Here is a 24,907-nt window from a genome sequence, read left to right as displayed (position 1 = left end):
ACTGAGATACTTATGAGCACCTTTCCTTGACCTGTGATTAAACCAGGAAATCTCTAATTAATTAAACTTCATTTTGTACTTGTGTCTAAAATAAGGAAACTGTGGTTATCAGCTTCAAAACAAGCCTTAAACAAACATCATACTGTGGTTTAAGAACCTAGCTTGTTCTGAAGTTGGCAACTATAGTTTCCTGATGATCATGAAATAATAAACTATGGTTAAAGAGACATCCTAGTTGGAGCTGTGTTGAAGGTGGCCACTGAGTCAGACCACTGGCAGCTTTGTGTACAGAACCATGGGTGCTTTAAAAAAATCTGAATTCTAAGGTGCACACTCCTCCTGAATTTTGTAAGCACAGTGTTGAGTGAATTGGAGCAGTTCACAGCACCTGTGTTCCTGGCTGCTGAGAAGCTGGCACCTAAAAAGGTTTTTCCCTGGAGTAAAAAGTTTGTCCCAGTTGTGGGGGTGGAGATGGAGCTTAAAGATTGCAGCATGTCTGGAGCTTCTATCCCTATTAGGGAGTTGTAATACCCTCTTGTGGTATTGTGGCTCATTTTAACAGCTCTGGCACCTCTGCAAATGGGCCTTTTTCTGTCCTTTTTGCTAGGGGGATCTGCAGTGTAGCTGAATACTTTTGGCTGCTGCATCTGTGTTCTGCATTCACACACTACAGAGGTGGAGCTGGTTGCCTGGAGGCAATTGTTAATTGCTGCAGGTGATCAGATGTGGGTGAACGGATGGTATGGAGTGGTTTGGGCTTCATAATGCTATACGTATACAGAAAACCATGGTCCTTGGTGCCTGTACACAGCTGAAAGGGATTGCTTATAACTAGGTAGATAGCCTGTAACTGCGGTTTTGTGGGAACACACACACACACACACACACACACACACACACACACACAAATTGAATATAGTCTTGGATGCAGGTTTCAGATGTTCAGGTTTCATGGTGTTCTTTAAAGCTATCTGGTCCTAATGGCTTGCAAGGATATGGGCAATGCCTCATGAAACCACTGAAGCCGAAGTATATAAACTTTCCAGTGATCAGAGAACCATAGAAAGTGAATACATTTTATGTTGCTTGGAGGTGGGGGGCAGAATGGCAGGATATATTGGGCAGGATTTGATGCTTGGGCAGGATAAATTGGGCAGAATTCATGCTGAGGTGTAGAATTTATACCAGTTGCAGAATTCAGCTTCCCTAACTGCAGAACTCTGTCTCTCTAAGTGCAGAGTACACCCAGCCCTGCCTAGAAGCTGTTTGCTCAGCCGTACCTCTGTACAATCTCTCCTAGGCTTTCTCTCCCTTCCACTCCTTTCAAATTGGCAGCCTTTAAAAAAAAGTAAAAAAAAAATCTGCCTTGCAAACTTAGTAGGCTCTGCAGGGCTCAGTCAACAGAGTTGCCTGTCAGAGCTCCAGATCACCTGACGGCAGGTCAAAGGGGTAACGTCATCCTTTTTTCCTTTGCTTTCTCTTCCCCTCCCTGGTTCTCTCCAAAGCCCTGCCTGCCGATTGCATGGGTGGGGCAGGCAGCTTCCTGTGGGGGAGAACCTGACGTTGCTCTAACTCATTCTCTCTCACACTTTCTCTCCTCCCAAGTGAGACGCAGGTTTCCTCCTACCTTCTGTCTTGGGGGGGGGGGAGGATCTAGCAATTTGGACTTCCTTCTGGAGTAAACCTTGATTGGATTCTAGAATAACCCGTTACCTCTATTTAACTATTTGGTTTTGGGGTTGTTGTTTTTTGAGGGGTGTGTGTGTAAGATATTTCCCCGCCACCATCACTCAGACTTTAAAAGAGGCTTGGAGGACTTGCCAAACAACCCAGGTGCTCTCTGGCTCAGCAAGTGGGGAAATTGCGAAAGGTGTTGCCTTTCTCAGGTATCGGAGGTGGAGACTTGGGCACCGGCTGGATGAGGAAGCTCCATACTTCCTCAGTTCTGTTGCTGTACTTTGCTCCGTCAGGAAAGTTTTGGGTCAACAAATGAAGGGGTAAACGCACCGTCCCAGGAAAGGATTATTCCCTCTTGAATTTCCACGAGCTGCTGCTTTGCTCAGACTTGTTCGCAGTAATTTTGGGATACCTGCCTTATCCGTTTCTTCACGGCCGAGAAAGCGGGCAACTGGATCCAGTCTTTTCTCCCTCTCTTTCTCATTTTTTCTTTGGCCTCTCTTGGAGCAGCAGTGGATCGATGAGGTACAGCTTGCCTCTGACTGGCAGAGGCACTACTGCGTGAGGTAGCAGAGAAGACTACGATTAATGAGTGGAGGACATAGATACGTTGTGCCTATGACAATGGGAGTAGTAAGTCTCTTGTATTACTTACTGGGTATGGTTCCTGGGGTCCAAAATGGGATCCTTATATGAGGTGGTGGATTAAGATCTGATATGAGGAAAAACTGGTATTTTGTGGCTGGTGATCTGATGGAGGTAGGAAACTGAGTTTCCAATAGGGGCTCTATTTAGAGAATGCGACCCCCCCCCCCAACTCACCTTTCTTTTACACCCTGGGATAAATGCGGATCAGGCCTCAGACTCACATGCTCTCTCTTCCTTCTCACTGCAAGAGTGAGTAACTGAACAGGGAGATCCCATATAAAAAAAACTCCCTTGACCTCAGAAAGGTAAAATTCACCAATCCTAAGGGCTAGGAAGCAAGTTTTAATTCCATGCAGATTGGTAAGATTTTGGGCATGCGGTCCTTTCAGGTTGGCCCATGGTGAGCGAGGAAAGCAGACTCAAGCTGATGCCTCATTCTTGATCTCTCTCTACCCAAGTACTATCCTGGAAGGGTAGGGGAATATTGCTGGATCAGAACTGGCTTTTGCTGGATCAGAACAGGAGAGACCTTCTGAATCAGACCAGCCGCCCATCCAGTCCAGCATCCTGTTCTCACAGTGGCCAACTAGATGCCTGTGGGAAGTCTGTGAACAAGACCTGTGTGCAACAACAGCACTTTCCCTTCCTGCAGTTTCCAGTAGCCAGTATTCAGAAGCATACTGCCTATAGCAGTGCAGGTATAACATAGCCATCAGGCTTAATAGGCATTTGTAGACTTATTCTTCATGAACAAAGGCCCTTGCACAGGTTGAAAGTACCCATCTTAGAAATGGTGACTTTAATAGCCTCTAGCGACAAGGGGCAGTGTGCTAGAGAACAACAGCAGTAGAGGGCCATTGTGCTCTTCTGTCCTGCTTATGGGTTTCCCCTCAGCATCTGGTTGGTCACTGTGGAAAACGGGATGCTGGGCTTGGATAGGCCCCATGGCATAAGTGGCTGGGGAAACCCAGCTAGATGGGCAGGGTATAAATAAATAAATAATAATTAGCAGCGTGCTCCTCTAATAATCCTAACAGAATATTAAAACATGATATGTCCTGAAATATTATGGGGCAGCAAATATCCTTCCCTCCTTGCATTTGGCGGCATCTATTAGGCCTGAAAAAGAGTTAGCAGTGATATTATGTAGAGTTTCATTGCTAGAATCCAGTCCGGCTATCCAAATTGACTTAAGCTTTGTGCCCTTAGTTTTTTGATACTTCTCTTAGCCTTGGTATTTTTTGGTATCGTGGATTTATTGATGGATTATTCTTCCTATTTTTATTTTTGTCCTTATTTTTTAAATACCCGTCAACTGTTTTGAGCAATATGTTTGTGGTGGAAAAAACAGGATATACATTTTTGGATAAAATAAATACATCAGATTTTCACAGAATGGGTAAACTCGGATCACAGTTTATTTCAGGATACTGTAAGTGACTTAACTGCATGACTTCAGGCATCTGACTTTTTAAAAAATCTTACTCTGAAAATAATTTTTATTTTATTTATTTAATAAAATTTCTATACTGCTTTATTGTAGTAAAACCTCTAAGCCATTTTACAATAAATATTCCAATTTACAAGAAATGTTTAAACTAATTAAAAGCATTTAAAAATAATGACAATTAACAGTAAATTAATATTAAAACATGCCATCATTAACATGTCCGGATAGGCTTGCTCAAACAAAAATGTTTTAAGCAGATACCGAAAAGAGTACAGCGAAGGTGCATGCATGATATCAACAGGCAGGGGATTCTAAATAAGAGCTATGAGCCAGTTAACTCATTTTTGTTGATTTTAAACTGTTTTTTAATTGATAAAATAATTTAATTTGGATGTTACCACAACCTGTGTTGTTGAGAGCTAGCGAACAAAAGGGAGTGTTTAAGGAGTAAAGTGCAATTTAATAAACAAAGGCTGCCACTCAGTCATTTATTTATTTTAGAAGGAAAATTGTTTTTAATCTGTTGATTAAAGCTTAAACAACAAAGAGTCTTGTGGCAACTTAAATAACTTAAACAAATGTAATATGGCATAAGCTTATGTGTACTAGAGCTTATACCATAATTTTATTAGTCTTGTTAAGGTGCCAAAGGGCATTCTTGGTTTTGCTGCAACGGACTAGGCTTGATATTCCTATGAAAAGTTATATTACAAAGAATGATCTCTTTAAGTTGGGAGAGGGAGAGCAGCATTTTAAAAAGGTTTGAATGATGAGCTGGTTCAAGAAGAGATAATTAGAACAATCTGTTTGATTTAGACCTCTGTGCTCCTCGTGGTCTTGAGCCTGTTAGGTAAAGTAAAGGTACCCCTGCCCGTACGGGCCAGTCTTGACAGACTCTGGGGTTGTGCGCCCATCTCACTTAAGAGGCCAGGGGCCAGCGCTGTCCGGAGACACTTCCGGGTCACGTGGCCAGCGTGACATCGCTGCTCTGGCGAGCCAGAGCCGCACACGGAAACGCCGTTTACCTTCCCGCTGGTAAGCGGTCCCTATTTATCTACTTGCACCCGGAGGTGCTTTCGAACTGCTAGGTTGGCAGGCGCTGGGACCGAGCAGCGGGAGCGCACCCCGCCGCAGGGATTCGAACCGCCGACCTTTCAATCGGCAAGTCCTAGGCGCTGAGGCTTTAACCCACAGCGCCACCTGCGTCCCACCTGTTAGATTATCATAAAGCTCTTAACTTCCTTTCCTGATCATGGCCTAGTTCTTGCTAGGTAATGCTATACATTGAGTATCTCTCTTCAGACTGGGGACTCGTGGGATGCCATGGCTCCTCCATATTATAATATAATGGGGAAACCTCTGCACATAGAAAACTAACTTGTAAGGAGATGGGCAGGTGCTAGGAATCACAAAAGCTATTGGACTATTGCTTGTGGTCTTCCCATAAGCATCTGGTTAGCCACTGTGAGAACAGGATGTTGGACTAGATTGGTCTCTAGGCCTGATCCAGAAGTCTTACGGCCCGACTGAAAACATCCCCTGCTGCATTTTCTGCCCAAGTTACCACAGTACCTCTTGTTTCTTTCCGGAACGATTAGGACTGCCATTGCCATCCTCCACTCCAGATTTTGAGAGGTGGGTTCTTCTAGATAGGTCTTTGCACAACGTGGGGTGCTAGCATCAGGCCACTGGTTGGAGACGCTGGTGAGCCTTCTCCACAGAGCAAGCACTTTGAAGGTAAGAAGAACCTTGCTGCTGGATTGGGCCCAAGGCCCATGTCCAACTTCCTGTTCTCAGAATGCCCAGCAAGCAAGACCTAAGTGCAACTGTGCTCTCACCAGTTTTGATTCCCTAGCACCTGGTATTCTGAGGCTCACTCCAACAGTGGAGGTGGAAGATAGCCACTGTGGCTAGTAGCTATTGCTAGCCTTACTGTTTCTTCCATGAATGTATCCAATCCTTTAAAGTCTGTAGGCATCACTACATCTTGTGGGAGCAAATTCCATAGTTTAACTATACAATGTGTGAAGTAGTACTTTTTCTTATCCTGAATCTTCCAGTGTTCAGCTTCATTGAATGGGCCCAGGTTCTGGTGTTACAAGAGGGAGAAAAACTTCTTCCTATCCACTTTCCCCACACCAGACCACTATGTCTCAACAGCAGAAATGGTTCCTCTTCTCCATGTTTTCTGCAGACCTTTGTCAACAAGAGTGAATGGTCGTGTTTGCCTCTCCTTGCTCTTGTGGCTTAGACTTAGCTCATACACTGGGAACAAGTGAAATAGGATATTCATGGGTTTCCATGGATCCATTTTCTGCTTTGAGAGCAGCCTGCTTGTGCTTTCTGTGACTTAAAAAAGCTAGGAGAATTGGGATGAAACCCCTCTTGCTGCTAATTTAGGAGATAAAGGGATGGGCAACCCATGCTCTGCTCTTGGTTAAGTCACACATCAAATCAATGTGAAAAACAGGGGTTTCGTCCCCACCGTCTCAGATTTTTGATGAAACTTGGTGTATACCCTTCCCTTATGGTTGAAAGAAACCTCCTTAATTTTTTTTTTCTATCTCACTTCAAAGTTTTGTGAAATCTGCATTTCTGTCCCTCTTGAGATCCTCGGCCTTGTGTACATTTTATTTTTTTCACCATAACCAATGATCAGATCTCTTTGGAATTGTACACAGAGTTCAATAACATGATGAGGATTTCAGGGGAAAATACACCAGCACTCAAAAGATTTTATAAATGCCTTAAAAAATTATAAATGTAGTTTTTTGGGTGGAAAAACTAGGTTTAGAAAACCTAAATTTTCAGTGTGTGGGCATGATGGAATCAAAAGGTTTCGATGGTGAAAATTATTGCAAGACATGCTCTTTCTCGACAAAGAATGAAATGCAGATTTCACGAAACTTTGAAGTGCTATAAAATTAAAACCGTTCGCGATAGAGGAATTTTTTTTTAAGGGGTTTCTTTCAACCATAAGGGAAGGGTGTACACAAAGTTTCATCAAAATTAAACTAATGTGGCCCATGGAGTCCTGGTTCCATAGTATTTGGGAGTTGCTTAATATATTAGGACCATGACCAACCCATGTAGTAGGACAGATGCTCAGTTTTCTTCTTTCTATGGGAAAGGAGGATGGTGATCTGAAAGTGAAAGATTGTACATCAACGCACCGTATTTTTCGCTCTATAAGACGCACTTTTTCCCTCCTAAAAGGTAAGGAGAAATATGTGTGCGTCTTATGGAGCAAATGCAGGCTGCGCAGCTATCCCAGAAGCAGCGCTCCCTCTCACTGTTCTAGCTTCTGGCTTAGCTGCGCGTAGCCTCTTCAGGGCAGCGGGAAGCCTTCATCCTGCTGCCCTGAAGAGGCTGCGCAGCTATCCCAGAAGCCAGAAGAGCAAGAAGGATCTTGCTCTTCTGGATTCGGGGATAGCCACGCAAAGCCTCTTGAGCGCAGCAGGAGCACTCCTACCTCTTCACTCAAGAGGCTTTGCGTTGCTTTCTTGTTTCTTGTTTTCCTCCTCTAAAAACTAGGTGTGTCTTATGGTCAGGTGCATCTTATAGAGCGAAAAATACAGTATTTTTCATAGTCAGATCACTCCCTGTTGAGGTTTATGGCTTATAGCAACTGTTCCCCTCTACAAGAGGGGTGGGTACTAGAGGTTAATGAATTCTGATGGAATCTAGTTAGTTTTCTGGCTGGTTTGACTGGCAGCTCTTTCAAATTCCTGGTTACTCTGTGGAATGCAGAGATTACTCGAGTGGTTGTCGAGCTAAGCTGAACCCTACACCTGAGCTGAGGGCATTGAAGCAGGTTGAAAGATTGCATGAACACATCTGGATAAGATTTCATGATGAGTCCGACGGAACACAAGAGCTAATTATCAAGCCTTCTCTGTAGTGATGGTGAAGTAGCCATTTTTCTACACCATAATTGCATTCTCACAAAGCCATCCTGTGGAGCTTTTCCAAATGGTTTTGAGTCTTTTGAAATCTGATTTGATAGATTTGGTGGAATCCCAGTACTGTAGTTCTTTGTGATGTGTTTGCAAGAGACTTTGAGAACAAAATTGCCTGTATCCACCAATTTTCGGACCTCACAATTGTCTTGCTGGATAACTTTTACCTTTTAGGGCTTGTGGATGTGGCCCTTGCCTATCCTAGCTAACTGCATCAAGCAGAGAGGGGTGTGACTGGTTGAGTGCAGGAAGTAGCAAATTCCTTGTTAACAGAGGGTTTATTCCCAGCCTCCTTTATTCCCAGACAATAGTGTTACTATTCCTAAAAAGTTTCATTGGGCCCAGAAGTTCTGAACAACTGTGGGCCAATTGCTAACACTCCCTTCCCGGACATAGTGTTCAAGCAGTAGTTGCCAGCCGTCTCCAGACACTCTTAGATGAAACTCATTTTCTAGGTCCATTTCAGTTGAGGTTTTGGCTTGGTTTTAGCAATAAAACTGCCTGGGTCACTCTGTAGCATGACTTTTGCTCAAAGTGAGATGGAGGTGCAACCCTACTGATTCTCTTGATCCCTCAATCAATCATGGTATCATTCTGGAGAGCTTGTCAAAACTGGGTGTGGGTGGCACTGCTCTTCTGTAGTTTTACTCATCTGTGTAGCAACTGCTTACAGAAGTGGTGCTGTGGGTATCTCTGTAACTCTGTGGCATTCAGGCTTCAGGTAACATAAACATCAAATCACCAAGTGTTCTTACTGATCATAACATTTGGGCCTCAAGTCAGTACTTGAGAAAATAGTCTGCTCCAGTTTGTGATGCTTTGTGGGCTGCCCAATTTGATTCAGGATCCATCAGTCTATTTCATTCCATCACCTCCCATTCACTCATAGGATTTGGGTTTTTGTTTTTTAAAGGCTGTAACTTCTCTTTGTTTTTGACCAAAGTCAATGGAATTTACAGGTAAACTAGCCCATATTTAGTGAAAAAAGGCTACCAAATTGCAGGCAAATAGCTCAAGGGGCTTTTGTACTAGCCATATTTTTAAAGTTGATTCAAGGTGGAGAGAACTAAAAGGGATTCATTTTTCAGACAAAATTATTCCCTCTGATGTCTAAACATATCAGTCACGGTGGAGCTCTCCCTCAACTCTCTTTCCTCTCTATTGTTTGCTCTCTGTTCCTTCACCACACCCCACCTCATGTTATGGAAAGCTTAGGGATCTTACTTTCACTTTCTCTGCAACTTTTTGCTATTGTTTGGATCACCAAAGCATCACAGGAGGTCTTGCTTCAACCTGTGTCACCTCATACGGATTTCATTTTGCCTCTGACAAGCCAAGGACACCCCCCCCCCCATACAGACATATCCCCAGGATTTGCCTGAATCCTGATGCACAACCCTGTAATACATTAGATCATTTAGGGATTTGGAATGCAGCTGGCACCTAACTCTATTTCTCTTATTTATCTAATTGGCTGAGATGGTGGATATGCTAAATTAAATCCTAGGCATGGTAATGGGGTGGATGAAGGCCAATAAACTGATGTTCAGTCCAGACAAGGCAGAGGTACTGTTAGTCCACTTTTGCGCTGGTGAATGGTGTTCAACCTGTTCAGCAGGAGGCTATACTCTCCCCTAAAAGGGGAGCGGTTCATAGTTGAGGTGCTCATTGTTCCGTCTTTGTCACAATGCCCTCCGTGGCTCAGAGTATCTTGTTCTAGCTGAGGTTGCTGTGCCAGGCATGACTGTACCGGGACCAAAAGAGATCCTTGCTTCAGTGTTCCACGCCCTGTAAACCTTCTCTTTGGGTTACTGCAATGTGTTGTGTCTGGGGCGGCCTTTGAAACTGGTTTGGAACGTTACACTGCTGCATAATGCCAGTGTGAGGGTAGTGACATTCTCTCACAGGGCTGTGAGGATAATTGAAGTAATAAGGGGACAGGTAGGGAAAAAAGACTTCCTTGGAAAGTTTTCTTTTAAAAGCAGCTGTTTTAAATGTATTGGGACAAAGATTAAACTCACCTGGACTCAAAACAAAAAAAGTGCACTACCTCAGCATGCTAAAAGAAGTGTTTGGAGGGAAATTGAAATACCTGCTTCAAACCCTCCACCTTCTTTTACTTGGAAGGAAAGCTGCAAGCAACAAAGGAAACTATTCACTAACGCTTTAAAAGGCACTGTTAACTGAGCCAATGTACCTTATCAATTAGGATTGTTTGGTTTGTTTGATCTGTATTTGTTTGTGCTTTTCTAAGCAAGGAGGGAGGGAAGAACCATGTTCAGCGCCACCTTGAGTTTCTTGGAGGAAAGATGGGAGAAATGTAATAAACAGGTGCTATAAACATACTTAATACTTGCACTTGTATCCCACCCACCAATTTCATGATGTTTACAAAACTGATAAATGCCTATAAAATAAAATCACAACAACATTTAAAATAGAGTTAAAATGCAAAAAAAATTAAAATCCCAGAAGCTTCAGAGTAAATGGCCTTCAGTTCAGCATCACATCAGTTTCCAGCAAAAGCCTGAGAGAATTGGTACCTTTTTAATCCACATCAAAAGATGACCAGCTGAGGATGCCTGTTATACCTCAGGAGGGAGGGAATTCTGTGGCTGAAATGCCAGTCATGGAGAAGGCCCCGTGTGATGTAACCACACACTGAGCCACGTCTTATCAGCAGAACTACGTGAAAGGCATTTCCTGGTGATCTTAATGCACAGGCAGGCTAATACAGAGAGAGGGCCTCATTCATGTACAGTATATGGATCCCAAGTTGTCATACATGAAAGTTAACACTTTTCAGTTCGGTTTGGTAATGTATAAGCATCCATTTTAGCATGAGTGAGAGAGAGAGAGAGAGAGCAGATTTATTACCATCGGAAAACATCAACCCCGCAACATGGCTCTGCTGCTCTCTTGCAGGGATGGAGGAACTTGGTGACCTCCAGGTGATGTTGGACTAAAGATCCCATCAGTCCCAGGCAGCATGGCCAATCTTCATTTCCCATCCTTGCTTTAACTTAGTTAAGGTGGCCTTTGCTTTCCATTTTCTGCCTGTGGGGCCCCCACTGCACAGAACCATAATTTTGCTTGAGATTGGGAATGGGCGGAACCCCAGTGGTAGGGCCCCAGATGTAATCCCCAGTAGCATCTCCAGTCAGGGCTGGGAGAGTCTTCCTGTCTGAAACCCCAAAGAGCCACTGCCAGCCAGCCTAGACAGTATTGAGCTAGATTGACCAAAGGTCCGACTTGGTATAAGGCAGCTTCCTATTCCACCAGATTCCCTTTAGGATAACTTTTTTACGGTGTTAGAAACTTAGATATGAAAGCTAAGAGCTAAATGGCACCTTAAACCTAGGTTATGGGCGCCACAATGGAATGTCAAGGTACACTTTTTTATTACAAGAATACAAAGCTGAAAATGAATGAACTGCAGCTAAAATACTACGTTCCTTTTTCACATGGTCTAGTCCTTCCCCTGCCCACCCCCCTAATATTCTTAAGAGGGTCTCTTCTCCAGTATTCAGAGAGTAGCTGGAAGTGGGGAGGCAGAAAAAGGTCCTCCTTTCCTTCCACTCTGCATACAAGCCCTGGATTCTCCCTGCACCCCCTTTCCTTCACATAAATGTATCTTTTTGGCACCACAATTAGCACATATTAAAGGCCTATACAACTGATGGCAGAGACACTCGCCTTGAGTGTCCAGTTCGCAAACCTAAGTCTTCAGTGATTCTACTCCAAAATTGGTTTTGATTTTAAGCATCACTGTGAGAGTCTGAGGTAGATAACACTTTAGCATGCATTTCTTAAACCATCACAACTAACTGGCTAGTATATTTCAAATTAAAAGCACAGCATACATTAAAAGTGCATTAAACAAGGCATCTGAAACCTAAACAAAACATGTTGGGTAGAAAAGAAAAGAAAAGAAAGTTTTCAGGTCCCCAATCTATGCACGTTTTACTTGGGAGGAAGCCCCGTTGAACTTGGTTGGGATTTACTTCCAAGTAACAGTGGCAATTTTAATCTGAAATCTTAGGTGCAGTACTGTGCCCAGAGCTCAGAAACTGCTCGCGTTTATGAAATTCCCTGTCACAAAACGTGCCCAGAACAATGGGAGTTTTGAATGCTGCTTGTTTAGTGGCAGCCCACATTTTTATATCTACGGAATAGGTTCCCCTGAAGGTGCAGTCACGTGAAGTCCCCATGCCTCTAGTCCTGCTCTCAGGAGTCGAGATTTGGTTGTTGTCAATGTTTTGTGTTCCTTTTCCTCCTTCCGTACCCAGACGTGAGTGTAAATTATAAATGAGTGATGCAGTGTTTGATTCTGCTCCTCCAGGGTGCCTTTTGGAATGGTGGCTCAGCTGTTGCAGTGAGCCCAAGAGAGCAACAGCCCAGAGTGTCCTTGGGAAAGCAAGCCAAATGTGGGGTGCAGTGCCAGAGCAGAAATCATTTTTCCGTTTTGCCAGGCCTGTCTGCATTCTGCACATCTGCAGGCTCACTGCACAAAATTCAAGACCTGCTCCAAGGTGCAGAGATTTGCATGGCTGCATTTCAGCGGTCATGATTTTTAAACGGGTTGAAAATCTGGCCAATGGGAATGTTGTGGGCATGTTCAGCCTGGTCTCAATCAGGCACTTTTAAGTCATAGTCCAATTATCCTGTAACCACTTTAAAAAAACCAACACACACACCCCACCCTGAAGTGTTGTGAAATGCTGTCCTCGGTCAACGTGCATGTTGTCAAGTCTGGGTGAGTCTTCGTGCTCCCTGCTACTTGCTGCAGCTAGGACTGTCCTCTCTAGTCACTGTCAAGTCAGGAATACTTCTTGCAGTCATTGGAGTGCAAACAGAGTGCTGTTTCCTCTTGCTAAGAAGAGTGCAAACAAATGCCCTGTGCCAGTGGCTTCACATAGGATGACAAAAAGTGGAAGGAATCAAACACACTCATATAAAGCACTGTTGATTTTGAAATTCTGTTGATTGTCTTTGAACTCTCTTCTTTTAGTGTGGTGGTTCTAAAAAACCCACCCACCCCAAAAAGCTAACTTCTGCCCTTGTGTGAGATGAAATTAGCTTGGGAGAAGTTGCAAGCAAGTTCTTTGATGGGGGGCTCTGGACCCAAAGGTGTGGTTGGCAAGGCCATCCAGAGATGGAGCTCTGGAGATTTCAGTTTTGAGGACAGATTCGGAAATAGGATTGGGGAGGAGTTTGGTAGGTGGAATAGATGGAAGCGAAGATTGTTTTGACTGCAAGCTCTTTAGGACTATCTCTCCTTTTCTTTTTACTTCTCTTGCTTTGTTAATTGGGTGTGTGGAGCACTTCTCCATGTTCCACTCCTAGGAAAACTTGCTTTACAGAGCCTTCTTTGTGGTGGCGCCTCTTGTGGAATACCATCCTCTTGCAAACGCCAACATAGTTATTTTGACATCAAGTTAACACTTTGAAGATCCTCTTGCCAGTCAGCATAGGCGATGCTGAGCTTGGTGGAACAGTGGTCTGACTCAGGATATGTCAGTTTCCTAGGTTCCTGTATAATTACAGTCCTCCATTCAGTCCTCCATTCAGACCCTCCATTCAGATCCATTCAAACTAAGACTAGAATCTTAGTTTACTTTTGTGGGCGGGTCATAGCTCAGTGGTAGAGCATCTGGCAAGTGGTCCAAGGTTCAGTCCCTGGGATCTCCAAGTAGGTCTGAGAGTGTCCCCTCCCTGAAACCCTGGAAAGCTGCTGCCAATCAGTGTAGACAGTACTGACTGTACATGGACCAGAGCTTGGTCTGTTGTTTTATCTCTGTATGGTGGTTATTAATTTTGTGCGAACTCTGCCCTGGTATCTGTACTGATGAAGGACGGGCTGATAAATCCTTCAAATATATAAAGTAAAATAGCCTAGGGATAGGGAGCCTGTGGCCCTCCCAGTGTTGCTGGACTACAGGTCCTATCATCCCTCACCATTGGCTATGCTGCCTGGGACCGATGGGAGTTGCAGTTCAGCGTCATCTGGATGGCCACAGCTTCTCCATCTGTGGTATATTAGAAAATGGAGCCGCAGCTCAGATACTTCTGGTTCACAGCTATGCCTTTGAATGGCCTGAACCAAATTTGCATGTTCTCAGTTTTATTTCCCTATGTGTGAATTGGGGATGGTTATGGCAGGGTGAATGTGATAAGCAAGGTAAAGCGGGCAGTGTCATTTCCTTAGGGGATGTGGCCTCAACTGCATGTTTAAACAACAACTGGGTGAGGCATCCCTTGAATTTCTGAGCATACTCTGCTCTTTGGCTTTCTATAAACCCTGCAAATAAGATCCTAGATCCTCAGTCAGCCTGTGTCTGCCTGAGGGTGTGTTGGAAATGGCTGTTTTGAGCTGTGATCCACAAAGAGTCAGCCTGTACAGCAGCTGTGCTCCCTTCCTCGATCTGATAGCATCCTGGATCTTTTCCCAGCTAGAGTTTTGAGTTGGGGTATCACCCCTGGATGCTACTTTTCAGCTGCCCAGCTGGTCATCTCATTGAATATACTGTGGGCAGCTTTGGTTAATGGGGGAGGTTTTGTAGGGTGATAGAGGGTAGGGTTGTGTCTACTTTATGGATTTTTAAAGTACAAATTCTGTGCCTAATAAATTTTGCAACGCAGTATATACATTGCACAGACTGAGCAATTTTTCCACATTCTTCTAGACTAGTAACTTTCATGGTGTTTTTGAAGGACTGCTGTTTATAAGTATTTGTTACTAGGTACTGGGTGACATTCTGTCTCTCTCTCATTCCAGAATGGGAATGGAAAGTGGGAAATGGGGAACTTTGACACTGAATAGAACTGCTTAAACATTGCAGAAATCAAACTTTTTTTTTTTAATTTCTTCTCAGCCGGCCTTGGGACATCCGGAGTCCAAGCCCAACACAAAGTCCAACATGCTACGAGGCCGCGGCCCAGTTACCTCCGCTGATGAGCAGCCACACATTGGGAACTACCGCTTGTTGAAGACGATTGGGAAGGGCAACTTCGCCAAGGTCAAACTGGCACGGCATGTCCTGACAGGGAAAGAGGTGAGAGAGGGAAAGCAAGAGCAATGGGGGTCTTTTGCGTATGCAGGCAACCTCCAAAGATGTGTGAGGGAATGAGAGTCTAGTTGTCCAACTAACAATGCTTTTAAAAAGAGAGATGTGGGGAAATCAAATTCTGCAACCAGAAAAGCTGGCTTCTGTGTCCTGTCTCGGTGGTTTAGGTTAAAGCACAATTTTATTCAGATCTGATTATCATAGATCTTAGTGTTGGGCTTGGAGTTTCTAGGCTCAGCTGGGATGCAGAAGTAGGAGAGGGACAGGCCGATGAATACCTGGAGTGAATGGGTAAGAGGTACAAAGGTTAAGAAGGGAAGTGGGGAGACACACACAAAATGTGTGTTTGTCACACCTCCATAACCTTGAGGACTAGTAACTTGCTTTACAAATAAGCCTCTCTTGTAACAGCAACAACAAAAGCCAAGATTCTCAGGAGAGCTAGTTCTGCACCAGCAGTAATACTTAACACTTTTGTGGTGCCTTTTTGAGTGTTGAAAGAACTTGCCTTACATTGTCCACAGAACACGCCTGTAAGGTAGCACAGTGTTATTAACTGAAAAAAGATGGAATGGTTGAGGCTGAGAGGGGGTGGCCTAGTGAGCCACCTAGTGAGTTTGTTGAGATTTAAATGGATATATCTCCCATCCTTAGCTGCTGTGCTGCATCAGCACTCACTGCATAGTAATATATGTAAAGGGCCCTTTGCTTGTTGAGTCATGTATAAATTGATTTATAATCCTTCCTATCCACAAGGGCTCTGGGTAGATGACCTTTATAAGCACTGCGGCTTGGTCCCCAAGAGCCTCTTGAACGAGCGTAAGGTGCAGTTAGTCAGCAGGGTCAGTTGTCACTGTCTCTGTTCCACCATTCTTCAACTCTGAAGAGGTCCCCTAACCTTCAGAAGCAGCTGGGTGGGTTGGGGTGGCATTCGTAGCTGCTGCAGCAGTAAGAGGAGACAGGAAAGCCCAATAGCACAAGTCAAAATCTCATTGTCATTCTTAGGTTTAAAGCCCGTACATTGCATCTTAAAAAAACAAATATTCTCTCTCACTGCGTATGGATTTTGTTTTGTTTCTAAAACCACATTTTAGCAGTAAAAACATACTACTGAAATAAAATCTTTATCTCCGGCCACTGAAGTGCCTGTCCAAATGAGAACCCCACTCCACTCTGAACCACACCAAAGTCATTGTACCAAAATAGCCTTTACTGGTTTTCCTCTTGAGACGTTGGCATGCTGCGTCTACTGTACCACACTCCCTTCTGTTAGTGAAGCACTTTGAACATACCACACACCCCAAGCTTTTTCCAGGGCTAGTTCTGAGGAACTAACATGCAGCCTTGGAAAAAAAGCCAGCTTTTCCATTTGCAAAGCTTTTAGATGCTCTCTACCTTCTCCTCCTGAGTATTTCAGCCAGTGTGGGGAGAATCTGCAGTCCCCCCTGCCCACTGCTCATCAAGATGGAATCTGCTGCCCTGTGAGGCAGACAGTTTTCTGGACGCTTGGTTATTTTTCCAAGCAGCCGAACTCAGCTTCCTGGAAGCTAGTAAGCACATGCTGCAGGCAATTCTCTGATGAGGATCCTTGAGGGAAATACCTGCTTCCACTGAAGAGAGCAAGAGTGGCTTGGCTGAAGCCGACCTGCCCGCCTTGTTTGTTCTTCCTCTACTATATCACATCCTGCATTCTTGTCTGAGGTCCCTGGCGACTCGGTGCCATACATATGGAAGGCTCTGCGTGAGGATTAGCCAGTTCTTTCCCCTTCTGGCTGAGTTTTCGCACATAGCATGCGATAAGGGCCATACTGGCACCTTTCCTGCCAGGACAGGCACTCAGTGATGTAACAGGCAGGAAGGGCAGGCTGCGGGAGGCCTGAAGGGAAATAAGGAAGAAGCCAAATGGCTTCATTAGGCGAATTGTAGCTTAGACTAAGCACCAGGCCCCAAGCTTTGGAGAGGAGGAAGCCTGAGATGTTTGGCTGCTCCTGCTTATTAAGGGAAGGGCCATAGCTCAGTGATAGAGCACATGCTTTTCATGCAGAAGGTCCCAGATTCAGTACCTGGCATTGCTAGTAAATATTCCTGTCCAAAACCCTGGAACACCATGGCTTGATTCTGAGCCAGATGAATCAGTGGTCTGACTCCATATTCTGCTGCATGTGTAGACTAGGCCTACACATTAAAGATTGTATTCAGTATTTGTTGTATTCAGAGTAGACCCATTGAGATTAATGGGCATGATGAACTTAGATCAATTAATTTCCATTGGCTATAACCCTAAAGGCTTTCTGTTGGCTTAAAGTCTTAGCGGTGAGTGAAACCACAGATACTCGACTTTTGGTGCTTCCCAGTTAGATTCCTGCAGTTCCTGGTGCCAAACATCCATCCACCCACCCACCACTTCTTTAAGGGGGAGTGAGTTGTAGGTGCATCAGCTTCCTCATTCCCATCTTAAAGCAGCTTTTGAGAAATTCTAGTTGCTGATCAGAGCTTTCCACAACTGACTGGTCATGTCTGATACAGCTCTGAAGTTACACTGGGGCGCCTAGTTTCGTACCTAACAGGGCTTAACTAGTGACTTTGTCACGCCTCTTGCCCTAGCGTCATGGAATGCTGTTCCTCCTGAATTTTTTTCCTAGGTGTAGCATTTGCCAGAATATCTCTCTCTCTCAAAAAACAAACAAACAAACAAACAAACAAACAAACAAACAAACACCAAAAACAAAACACCAGGCTTTTAGTCCTCTATTTATGGAGGTAGTTTAAAAGGCCTGCAGGGCAGTGGTTGTAAAGGGCCCGTCATTTCTGTAATTTGCACGACTGTCTGTTATTCCTGTGCATCCTTCACATTGCATCTTCCTGCTTACACCCCCCCCCCATCACCACTGCTCTGTTTTGTCACAGGAGCACAGAATTCTGTTAAAAATGTGAAAGGTTGTGTTTTGGAGTAAACTATCCCTAATCAGCTAGCTTTGCACATGCATTTTAATTGACTTTCAGGGTTTTTAATTTTTAATTTTGATGTGTGTGTGTGTGTGTGGTGCATGATTAGGGATTCCATGAAGCGGAATCAGAAGTCTTTTAAATGCAGGGGGGTGAGCTTGCCAGGGGAAACTGGAGCACTGATATTGCTTTGAGTCCCTGTGCTCGTTACAATCATTCCCTGCCACTTGACAAGAGCTGCAATTACCAGCCTTGTTCCGATCGACTGGAGTTGCAGCTGGCCTGGTTCCATCTCTTGTTTTGCGGGTTGCTGGCTATGTTTCTCTTAATGCTCACTCACACACCATCCCCAAACCCAACTAATTGAAATTACATAGGATTGTGGCATGTTTGACCTATGAGCACCATAGGAAGCTGCCTTGTACTGAGTCAGACCATTGGCCCATGTAGCTCAGTACTGACTACACTGACTGGCAGCAGGTTCAGACATTGTTGTCTGCCAGGTCTGCCTGGAGATGCAGGCATTTCTGTTTTGTAAATGTAAGAATTGCCCTTGCTGGCTGACGCAAGGCCCAGCTATTTGAACATCCAGGGCAGGACCCTGGACTTGAGAGACGTCAAGATGGAAGGATATAGCTTGTATGCTGCCGCCCAGCTTCTAACACCCCAAAACCCCTAGTGGTGACAGCAGCAGGTTCTGGAAACTGAGCTGCCTTTCTGTACATGCAAGTCTGTTCCTTGATAGTGTCTCTAGATCAGTGACCCGTGGAAAGATGTTTAGGAGACTGAAATTCTGCCTTGTGTCTTAATTGCCCGTCCTTGTAACAGCCTGCCTAGAGAGCAATAGCTGTGCAGGCAGCCATTTAGCAAGTGGTGTAATGGGGAGTGTTTTGAACATCCACCCACTCAAGACAATACATCTCCCAGAGTGTCTTATTAGCACAGTGTCTGGGGAAACTGCAGCGGAATGCACCATGAGCCTTCTCTCTCTCTCTCTCTCTCTCTCTCTCTCTCTCTCTCTCTCTCTCTCTCTGTGTGTGTGTGTGTGTGTGTGGCTGCTTTAGGCTTGAAACAGACATTGCCGAATGATTTCCCCTCCTAGATGGAACTGTCCATATAAGGGCCAATGTGATGCCATGGCTGAGGGTGTGAGGACCTGGATCAAATATTGCCTTGGCCACAAACCCCTGAGATGGCTTTAAGTCAGCCGCATCCTCTGCATCATGGGCACAATTGTGCTGTTGCTGATGCAATGTTGCATGCGAAAGCACTCTTGAATGCTCAGGGAAAATGCTGTGTAAATATGAAGAAGCACTGTGTCCTTGTAGCTACAGGGTTTGGGTTTAAATCTCCGCCTGCAAAAAACCTTGCAGCTGACCATCAGTCTTGGAGAGGGCAGGAGGTATAAGAAAAGTTATAAATAGGAATAAGTAATCAAACAAACACTTTACTGATTCCATCTCTGAACCAAGCCCAGGTGGCCATGAAGTGTGCTGACCTGGTCCTGAAGCAGATACCAACATTCTGCACTAAGACCCCAAAATTGTGGAAAACATTTACAATCAGGGTTAATAGCCAGCCTCCTGAATGATTAGCCCCACTCTGATAGCAGTACTGTTATACTTGACCTGTGTCCAGAAATGAGCTTCCAGAGTGACTTGGGTTCTTAAAATTCTTTTTTAAAAAGCTAGGGATGCTTCAAAGAAGCCCTGTGTTCAGATACACGGTTACAGCTCACATACCTGGCTGGGGGGCAATGGTGTTGTACCATCGAGAATTAGCAAATGCCCAGGTCACCTGTTATGCATCCTTTACATCAGTTAACAAGACAGACTAACATTACCTTTCTTTGTGTCCCTCCATCCAGGTGGCTGTGAAAATAATTGATAAGACGCAGCTGAACTCCTCCAGCTTACAGAAGGTAAGGAGTGTGTGGGGAGTTTTGATTTTTATAAACTGAGGATCATTGTAGGATTGTGTGGCATGCTTTTGCTATCTCATTGGGTTTGCTCTTGTGAAGCTGCTCACTCCTTGTTCCACATACTGAGAGAGTAGGGACTTTGTATTTATTTGTAAATGCACGAAAAGATTTCATACTGGTTTGGTGTTTGATGAAGTCTCTGTCAGTGATAGGCTGAGGTTTCCATGATGTCACAGAGTGGCCGAACATTGGAGGCTCTGACTGCCATTGGCTATTGGGCAGCTTTGGAAAGGAGTGCTGGAGTAGAAGAATCCAGGGAGAAATAGAGGAGAGATGAGAGATACATGGAAAATGTCCAAAGCTTGGAGCTCTGCATAAACATCCTGTCCCTGGGGAATGTCCAGTCTTGAAACTGGTGATCTGCTGACAACCTAGGATTCCCTTTCTCTTCTCCTAGCTGTCCAGGCCCACTTTGTTCTCTTTTTTCCCCTTGCCTTCAGCATGCTTCCTGCATCCTCTCCCTCTCTCCTTCATGATTCTTTGCCCAGGGCAGTGAAGCTCCCACACCCAAGACTAGGCACCCCCTGACAGCATTGCCCTATATCTGCTGGGCTGGATCCTTATCACCCCGCATCTTTGCTGGCCCTGCACTTGGCATCACATATGTTGTCATGCTTAGGCCAGGTGAGTCTGACTTAGCCAAAAGAGCCTGGTGGGCCATATAAGGTTGTCTGGTGGGTTTAATTGGGGGCAGGGGTTACACATCTCCACCCTATATCAAAACATTTAACCCTGTACAGATGGCAGAGGCACTGTTTACCTTTTTTCCTCCTCCTCCCTGCATTGGGGAAAACTCTTCAGCCTGATAAAAGGTAAGGCCAGAGAGCAAGCAATTCAGCGCAGACTCCAACTCCCCTCCCCATTTCTCTCCATCTGCACCCTTTGTCAGCCCAGAGAAGCATCTTAGCTGCTCCTCCTCTACTTGGCTGCCCTTTGATATAATCCCCCACCTCTCATCAGTGTTGGGCTTGTGTCTGGCTGAGACCCAATATTAGCCTTGCCGTGTCCCCACAGTGGTGTGCGCACAGCCTGCAGACATTGCACCTGTCAGCAGTAGCAGCAGCAACCAGTGGTTAAAGTGATGACCACAGAGCCAGTTGGACTTTGGGTCCTGTTTGATTCCGGGCCTGGCACAGCCAGCCAGTCCCACTGCGACTCTGCTTGGCAGTGGCAGCAGCAGCTGCTGACGCGGCCTTGTAAACAAAAGGCTGAGCGAGCCAGCTGGGTTTTCTGTTTCTGCAGCAGCTCCCTGGATCTCAGAGCAGAAGCTTCCCTCTCCAGCCCAGATTGCTTTGCGTTGCCTTCCCACCTGCTGAAGCTTTCAGCACTGCCATTCAGCTTGCTGGTGGCTGAAGGTGGGGCTTGACCTCTCTTTAGCCAGCAGCAGACCAGCATGGAATTGCTTCCCTTGAGCAGTTTGGTTCTGCTTTGGAGGCTTCGTGGTGGTGGCTGGCTTGCCAAGAGAAGCCTGTTCTATCCACAAGAGGCTGGCCCTCACAACAGCTTAAAGAGGCCACAAAGTGACCAACCCCGTATGCTGTGACTGCAATTGAGAGCAAACTTGAAGCAGCAAAAACATTGCAGGGAGAATAAACTCCAGGAGGGTCAAAGGTTTTTCTCCCAGCCTTCACCAGTGACCAAATTTATGGGCATTGCATGCCGATCCCAGTGCTTGGAAGTGTCCTGCTGAGAATAGCTCTGGGGTATTAGTTGAGGTTTTGGTTTCTAGTGGCAGCTGTATTGTAAACTTCAGAGCATGGCCTCCCCATGTGAAGTGCTGTTATTCTGAGGATTTATTTTTTTTTAAATGATATTTATTACTTTTAAGGCTTACAAAAAAGAAAAAAGAAAAAGAAAGAAGAAACAAAAGAAACAACACAATATAGACAATACAAAACACATCCTCAACATCTAAACACCATAAACTATACAAAACAAAACAAAAACAATTCAACACACATCATACCTTTACCATAATCTATCTTTCATTCCCTTGTTTCGTTGACCTCCTCTCACCTCCCTCCTTGTATTCCACGTCTGTACGTTATCTCAGCAAATCCTTTATCTTAAAATATTTTTAATCTTATTCCCCATTAAATCTAATATACCTATTTACACTTAACCCCTTAAAACATTTCCACTAAGGCCAAAAAAAAAATTCCATTCCAAGATTTTTCTATCCCTCATTAAATTTTACAAAATTTCCCTATATAGACTTTAAATTTTCCAATCTTCTTCACCGTCTCCTCTTTCTGGTCTCGGCCTCTGCCAGTCCTTTCCATCAATTCCATATAGTCCATCAACCTGGAGATCTTATATCCGAGGCTCTTAACTCATCTCCACATCCCTTCCGCCAATCTTCTTCATATTCTTTAATTCTAGAAAGCAGATCTCGGGGAAGCTCCGACCCAACAGCACTTTTATTCCATCTCGACAGGTCAACCAGATTTCCATAGTTAAAACTAGAATCCATAAAATATTTCAAATCTTGTTTCAAGGTTCCTCCAACTCCAAAGGCCCCCAAAGCTCCAATCCCCTCCCGACCCAAATCCATGTCCCAAATGTCAATTGACCCCTGCATAAGGGGATCTCTCCAACCTTTCCCCTCCAATCCAGGCCAGGCTCCAATCCTCAAATCTGACCTCTTCCAGTTTCAGCCACAGAGGGCCCCGACCTGTAACCCCCAGCCTGCCTCTGTGAGGTTAAGGCTCCCCCTTGTATTACTTTAAGTTTGACAACAGCAACTTTCTCCTTCTCCTGTTCAACGATTTGCCCTGTTGAAATAGATTCCTATGCCAGATCCTGAGTTATTTCTGTGTTGATATTCACTTTTAGTCCCAAAATGTCAATTTTAGTAGCCATAGCATCTATCTTCTTGTGAAGCTGTTTCAGCAAATGATCTATCCTGCAAAATGCAGACACTATTATCTCATCTGCCGACATTTTAGTCCAAGGTCAGTCTCTAGTTCTCACAATTCTTATCGTACAGCTGGATTCCTCAGCTCGACTCTTTTGACAGTTTCAGCTCAACTCTTGTAACAGTTTCAAAGACTCCCTCTAGGGGGGAGCAATCTCCACTTGTATCAATCCTTTCCGACACAATTCCAAAAGTAATATAGTTTCAGTTTTCAGTTACTTTTTCAATTGCTTTTTCTTCCTTTTAAAACGCAGAAGCGGACAGTGAAAGCAATATATTTCTCTTACTAACTAACTGTTTTTCGCTGTCAATGAACTCTTCCAAACGTCAATCTGTTGGCAGCCCGTTCCCAGGAGTTCAGAGCAGTGATAATTTAATTTTTATCACTCTCTCCTGCAGGATGCACAGTCCACAATTTCCCCCCTTTTCCCCTGCTTCCAAGGGGGGTTTAATGGTTTCAATCGATGGAAGTTTAATCCTTTACATGAGGCTTTCCAAGACCTTAGCTTGCAACCGCTTTGCTTCAGTCTATTTACAAAAAGGGAAGGCGGACTTCCTGTTTTGAACCTTCCCCGCTCGTTGCCAAATTAAGGTGTTTAAAAATCCAATTTTCCATTCTACTCATGGGTTGTAGTTTAAAGTCCAATTGTCCACAGGAAAAAGGTCAGCGCTCTCCGACAATAGCAATGCAGCTTCACTCCGTGAAAGAAGTCGATTCAAAGCACTGCGCCACTCACCCCACGTTGCTCCAGATCCCCAAAACAGGGTTTCCCCGCGAGTAGGGGAGGCGCGAATGGTGCCAGCCGAATCCCAAGTTCACAGGCTTCTCCGCCTGTGATTTCTGTGGGTCTCCGCCTTCGCCGTGGCGGTCAGACCCTACTTTTCACAGAGCAAGTTCCTCCTGATCCGAGGAGCCTCCGCCATTGCTGGAGGCGCCAACCCCGGAAGTCTGAGGATTTTTTGCTTCCCCTCTTCTCCCTACCTCTTAAAAAAAGGTTGTTTATCCCTTCTAGTTCACAGAGTGCACCCAAAGCTAGTGGCTTGGCCGTGGGTCAGTATAGTTCACTCAGTATAGTTCATTGCCCCTTATCCTGACACTTGTGTTGCTATTAACAATTGCTTGCAAAAATTTCTAGACCACCAGCATTGAGAAAAAATATCATGGAGGTTCACATTATAAAATCAATAATAAGATTATATTCCTGAAACATTGCAGACACCCCCCTCTCTCCATTTCTTCCCTGCTCTTGTCTTGATCTCTGTCCCACCCACCACCCAGCCTAGGATGGGACAAACTATACCATATTTTGTCTGAAAAAGGCATTTTGTGTAATAAGACTCCGTAATGAAAAATAAAAAGAGATCAAGTTGCATATCTTCTTACTTGTTCCTTTAAAATATTTATAATCTACTCTGCCGTCCATCGAGATCTGCAAGGTAACATGACGGCCCTTTCAATTTTGCAGGATTTTGCCTGCTTCTAGGCCCAAACCTCTGGCATTGCTTTAAGCCAGTGATGGAAAGGCCTGTGGAGCCCTTCAGAAATTGCTGGACTCTCATTCCCTATCGGCCCCAGCCAGCGTGGTCTGGAAATGACAGGAGTTGTCAGTCAGCAACATTTGGAGAGCCACAGGTTCCCCATACCTGCTTCAGGTGAATGGTTTGCTCTCACTCCCTCAGCCAGCACAGGAGAGAGATGCATTACTGAAGACTGGAGATTGCAGCTTTCTCTTTCTTTCCTTCCTTCCTTCCTTCCTTCCTTCCTTCCTTCTTTCTTTCTTTCTTTCTTTCTTTCTTTCTATAAAGCATGCTGCTCTGTTGGTAGCAAGGTAGCCGTCCCCATGTTGCTTCCCAAATGTTCCTTCTGCTGTTCCCACCGCAGGCGCCTGGACTGCGTAGGTGTCACAAGCACATGGACTCCTCCACGAGAGGAAGGAATGTTGCTGCAAAGATAAATCCCTTCTCTCTCTCTCTCTCTCTCTCTCTCTCTCTCTCTCCCCTCAGTCAGCTGCAATGGGTTTTTCTCAAAACCCTTCCCCCGAAAGAAACCCTTTATAGCTTTCTTCCTCAGGATGATGGATGGGGACCAGCATGCTCAATGTACTTGAGAGAGGATGGCTGCCCAGGAGGGCAGTTCCTGTTTGCACTGGTGTGGGCTCACTTGAAACAGTTCAGGCCTTCCTGTGGTTAACCTCTCGCTGGTTAGCAACCATCTTGCAAACATGCCAGTCATTCCCCCACAGTGCTGCTCTGCAGACCGGG

The 24,907-nt window shown here is 44.8% G+C and overlaps 1 protein-coding gene across 11 annotated transcripts in view; it reads left to right on the top strand.

The window, feature by feature from the left end:
* Positions 1 to 24,907, top strand: part of MARK2 (microtubule affinity regulating kinase 2) — a 119,954-nt gene that overhangs the window by 68,656 nt on the left and 26,391 nt on the right. For 10 of the 11 annotated variants that reach the window (XM_079957531.1, XM_079957539.1, XM_079957537.1 and 7 more), the window contains exons 2-3: positions 14,610 to 14,789; positions 19,615 to 19,668. In XM_079957531.1, the coding sequence (XP_079813657.1) occupies positions 14,610 to 14,789; positions 19,615 to 19,668 (234 nt within the window). Of the gene's footprint in view, positions 1 to 1,618; positions 2,311 to 14,609; positions 14,790 to 19,614; positions 19,669 to 24,907 lie in introns of those variants that run through there. The other variant, XM_079957534.1, reaches the window with a different exon arrangement.

This window comes from Podarcis cretensis, assembly GCF_951804945.1.
Source record: "Podarcis cretensis genome assembly, chromosome: 16".
NCBI lineage: Eukaryota > Metazoa > Chordata > Lepidosauria > Squamata > Lacertidae > Podarcis > Podarcis cretensis.
Note: the sequence above shows the minus strand (reverse complement) of the source record. Positions and strands in the feature narration are given on the sequence as shown.